Genomic DNA, 4,912 nt, shown 5'->3' on the forward strand with positions numbered 1-4,912 from the left:
TTGATAGCCGCTTAAATTAAACAATTTTTATAGGGCAAGTAAAAACTGACTTCGGGCAAGTAGATCTCTGACCAACTTGCCCGACCGGGCAAGTGAAAAAAAAACCTTAGCGTTGAACCCTGAACAAATGGCAGGTATTTACCAGTTCTACAGTGGTCTCTGCCGCACCTGGATGGATAAAAATATTAATTACAAGTGGCATCAAAAAAGTCTTTAAGTCATAAATGTAACTTGCTTTAGCCACCAGTAACATGTCTGAACTGTTTCTGCCATAACTATATTGTTTATTTAATTATTGTTTGTGCTTTTGAACACAGGTTTGTCTCCTGCATTTTATTTGACCGATGGGAAACTGAACTTCGTTAAAGTGCGCTGTTTCAGCAGCTTTGCTCAGTCTGGCTTGGAAGACCTGGTAAAAGCACGTGTCCTGTTGGCTCTGAGCAACCTGCAGCTGAGAGGCCAGTCCATGTCTCCCACTCCTGTTGTGTACGCTGGAGATCTGACCGTCTTCTCAACAAACCCCAAGGAAGTTCACCTACGGGAATCCCTCAGCCAACTCAGAACCCTGGTCCAGGTAAAATCCTAAACTTATGAAGCAGCTGACATGCTTCTAAAGCAGTGTTTACCACTCAATTAAAGATTCCTTGTCTGTCAAAGGCTGGATGCTTTACAGCAGAAGTGCTATAGTTTCTGAAAAAGAATGCTGTGCTGAACAGAATTGGAAATGTATTTCTTCAAAATGTGAGGAGATGGCGATGTTTAAGTCAATGTGGCCTTTCATACGGACCTCTAAGAAGTATTTATACCTTGTCTTCATTTCACACTTACTTTGATCAGCGCTCTATAAAGCACAACTGCAAAACTGAGCACACAGACACAAGATTAACAGTTTAATGGTTGAGAGTCAGTGCTGATATAAGAAATGGACTAATAAAGATTGTTTGAAGGGTTTACCGTTCACTGCCCTGAACCACCCAGAGCTTTCTCGTCTTACTTTTCTCCATGTGCTTGTTTGGATACAATACTATGTTGTAAAATATGAAAATGGTATAACTATAATTTATATCTTGTGTTTTCAGGGTCAGGAGAACTTCTTTACAGTTGCTGAGGAGAAGCTTTCAAATTTAGTCAAATCTGACAGCCTGAGGTCCGTCTCCTCTCCTGCTCTGCAAACACGAACCCCAGCTTCTGCAACAGTCAGAAGACAAGACACAAAAACAAGTGTGAGTTCATGCACTTGCTGTGGTATCTGGGACTGTTTAATAATTTTGCTTTCATAACCACTTCATGATTCAAAAATAAAAATGTGTCCTTTTATGCAGGTGACACCTCAGCAGCCAGTCAGAAGCCTCGGATCCTTCACTCCGGTCAGCAGGAAACAACCTGCAGCAAACAGTTCGACAGAGAAGGACCCCAGCAGCCTGAAGCAGAGGAGAGCTCTGGACTATCTGTCTCGTATCCCATCTCCACCTCCTCTCTCCCCGCTGGTCCCAGTGGCTTCTCCGTGTGTAAAAAAGACATTCAACCCCCCCCGGAGGTCCGGAACGCTCAGCACTTTAAAAACTGCACCAAAAACTGCACAGGCTCCAGCTTGCAAACCTGTCAGTTCACCGCTGGAGGATGAATGGGTGAATGATGAGGAGTTGGCAATGATTGATACTCAGGCATTGAGTTGGTGATTTACTGTAGATACAAAAGACTGTAAATGTTAAAGTACTGTACAAATGACTGAATGTAAAGGCTGCGTATGGCTTATATGCAGTGGTTGCTTTCAAAGTTTAATTGGACCCATTAAAGAGGTGACATTACTTGACACTAGTAAATCACATGGTGATTATGATTTGACAATATGGAATTCGTTGGGCTGGCTTTAGCAAATAAAACCTGTGGAGCAGCACACCACCTGTTACACCTCAAACAGGATAATGCTATGTGATCATACTTCTGCCATCTCCGACAGCCATGTCATATCACTGACGGTTTTCCTTTTCAACCAAGCACGTTAGCACTTAGCCTGCCTTGCTATGGTAAATTTAACAGAGCACGAGCTAGCTTTAGGTAAACATTGACATCTTCTACTGCCCTGAGTGTATTTAGAGAGGAGTGTTGACATCCTCCTGTGGCCACAGCACAGCATGTCAATATTTACAGGACAGTTTATGCTAGTACTTCCTGTAAATGCTTTAAAAATAAAGCCATATTCCAACGCAATCAGAAATGCAAACACACATTTTTAAATTTAGTGGTGACAGTTAGAGGTTACAACTCCATATTATTCGGTGGGATGAAATATTCAGTTAAAATGTAAATTTGTGCAAAGGTTCTCCTTTTGAACTGTTTATTTTGTACAGTGTAAGTTACTGTCATTTGCCCTCTAGTGGTCACGCTTGGATATTGCAACAATAAGTGTGTAGCAGGCCTCCAGGAAAGCTGCTCAGCCTTTTAGCAAATTTTTCCCGATGGCCACTTACAGTATTGCATCAAAAAAATCCTCTGCACCCCAAACAGCATTTCCCCATAGATCACCACTGTAAAAGACATCTCTGTAAAACTGTTGACAGGACACCTCAAACTCCAATGAAGGTAATATATGAATCTTTCTTTACTGAATTTTTGAGCCATGGTGGTTCAATATTTGTAAATATTTCCTTGAGCTGAGAAAAGCAGTTTTAAAATACCTGACGTCATCACAAGTCTGAGCACAGTGGGAACTCGCATGCGGGGCCAGTGGGAGAAACACTACTGCGCATATTCAGTGGGCTGCATAGCACAGAAGTACACCCGGAAGCTAGAAAACATTTTGGTCTATGTGCCAGGCGAGCACCTTCATTGGAATGAAAAGGTGCCATCTTGCTGTCTAGTATCTAGTTGTTATTAAAATATGTAGTATTGAGGCATACAAGCAACACTTCCAGTTAAACCCTGCAAAATACAGTCAAATACAATTTTTATTACAATTAAGAGCCTCTCGCTTCGGGTTTGGTTCCCCCCCCTTCAAGTTTGTAGATATGAATAACCGGCCTCTAGTGGTCACAGTGCTATATGTAATAAATCAAGTTGTCTTCAATGACTTACAAAGCATGCTATATCTTCCTGTGAACACTTTGAAAATGCAGTGACCAAACTAAAACAGTCAAAGATAAACTATTTTACCAAAAATAATTATGAAATGCTTAAGTTAATTGTTGCACTCTGTGTTAGAAACTAGTTGTTTTTTTTGTTTTTTACATATGTGTCCTAGGAATAAGGTGTTAAAGGTTGAAAGCACCAAAAGTATACCTCTTAAAACTTGCCCAGTTTTACTTAAAATATACTTCATAATCACCATGCCCAAAGGAGAAGTAGGTGTTGTTGACAAAGCAACACTATCATCTTGTGTTTTGTATCAGCTGGTAGTATCTTTGGGAGATGACCGTCTTCTAGCGGCGCTGACGCATCCCTGGCCGTTAATGAGGAAGAGAAGAAGAATAAGGCTTACGTCACTTCCGTAAACACAAGGCTACTGTAATGTGGGATTTGTGTGCCGGGTGTCTTTTGTCAATGTTGTTTTTACCGTCATTTATGCATCCTGAACGTATACGGTGAGTGTAGTAACATTTATTCCATGTTAATTATTAAAGTAGTAAATTGTATAATGTAATAGAGTTGTGTTTTCACCGTCGTTTGTGTAGCTCGTGAGGTAACATTAGCTAGCGAGTGGCTTAGTTTCGGTTTTAGCTCCAGTACACTTGACATGTCTACTTATTTGCTTATATTACTTACTTACTTACTTATTCACTGAAATTGTAACCATAAATTTACGGCAGGAAAAACTGTGTTAATGAAATAACTACACACATGAGGTAATTCTGTGTATTTTTGTGGTTGTGCTATGCATTTAGAGTTGCCACCCGTCCCGTTTTTCCCAGAATTGTTCTCTTTTTTCATCAGCTGTCCCGGGAAAAAAAATCTCTCCCGGGACACAATTTGTCCCGTTTTTTGGGGAAAATGCAGCAGCAGCAGGCCAAGGAGTCCATCCAGAACGACGCATAGTGCGTCCAAATTCACACCTGTTCTTCTCTATGGTTTTTCTCCGCGACCGTGCGTCATAGCGAGAAGCCACGCATATCACGTGAAACAGCGGAATCGTAGCTTTCCGAATGTTTTCACAGCGAAAAAAAATGATAAAGTTACACTAAAATTATGTATAACAGAGCTTTCATACAGCTTTGCACACACATTACTCTTGGATGGATTACTCGCGAATGCAGGCTCGCACAGAAATGCCACGCATATCACATGAAAGCGCAGGAGCAGAGCTTTCCAGTGATACCACACACATCATTGTGCTGTCATCCCATCACGCTAAAAATACAGATCAATTGTCTACCAAATAAAATCCTGACGAATTTCTTTACAACCCATGATACAGCTCTTGTTATCAGTCACTTCATATAGTGAGGAATATCGTATCTTACCACGTCTTAGGCTTGCGTGTGTTTCTCCCTGTCGATTTGTAGTCCGGCTTTCAAGATGCAAATATCTCCATATTGTCCAGTTGACACTCCATCAAACTTTATATGACAAGACCAGCGCACTTCACCTTTGCGCACCCAGACAACAGTAGCCTAATTATGCATGCAGGACAGGGCCGTAGTCACCATATACATTGAGGGGGACACGTGCCCCCCCCAATGCCCAATTTTTTTTTTACTGCAATCAAAGTGGCAAATATTATCTTGGAGGACATCATTGCACTTGGTTGACTATTTTTCTGTTATCTTAAATGTAAATATTGCATGTTTCTTTCAGATAAAACACATTTTTGACTTGTGAATGAGTCAATGGAATTTCTTGCAATAATGAAAAAATACTGGCAGTCATGTCCGCCTGGCACAAACCATGTTTTAGACAGCTGTTAAGTGTCAGAATG

The 4,912-nt window shown here is 41.0% G+C and overlaps 2 protein-coding genes across 2 annotated transcripts in view; both read left to right on the forward strand.

Annotated features, from left to right (window-relative positions):
- brca2 (BRCA2 DNA repair associated) overlaps positions 1-1,918 on the forward strand; it is a 16,176-nt gene extending 14,258 nt beyond the window's left edge. The window contains exons 25-27 of the mRNA XM_050072917.1: positions 318-574; positions 1,080-1,223; positions 1,323-1,918. Of these exons, the coding sequence (XP_049928874.1) occupies positions 318-574; positions 1,080-1,223; positions 1,323-1,679 (758 nt within the window). The 3' untranslated portion in view covers positions 1,680-1,918. The remainder of the gene's footprint in view (positions 1-317; positions 575-1,079; positions 1,224-1,322) is intronic.
- Positions 1,919-3,473: 1,555 nt separating this feature from the next.
- Positions 3,474-4,912, forward strand: part of n4bp2l2 (NEDD4 binding protein 2-like 2) — a 4,139-nt gene continuing 2,700 nt past the window's right edge. Inside the window, exon 1 of the mRNA XM_050065165.1 lies at positions 3,474-3,581. The gene's annotated coding sequence lies outside the window, so the exon portion shown is untranslated. The remainder of the gene's footprint in view (positions 3,582-4,912) is intronic.

This window comes from Epinephelus moara, chromosome 2, assembly GCF_006386435.1.
Source record: "Epinephelus moara isolate mb chromosome 2, YSFRI_EMoa_1.0, whole genome shotgun sequence".
In the NCBI taxonomy this organism is placed as follows: domain Eukaryota; kingdom Metazoa; phylum Chordata; class Actinopteri; order Perciformes; family Serranidae; genus Epinephelus; species Epinephelus moara.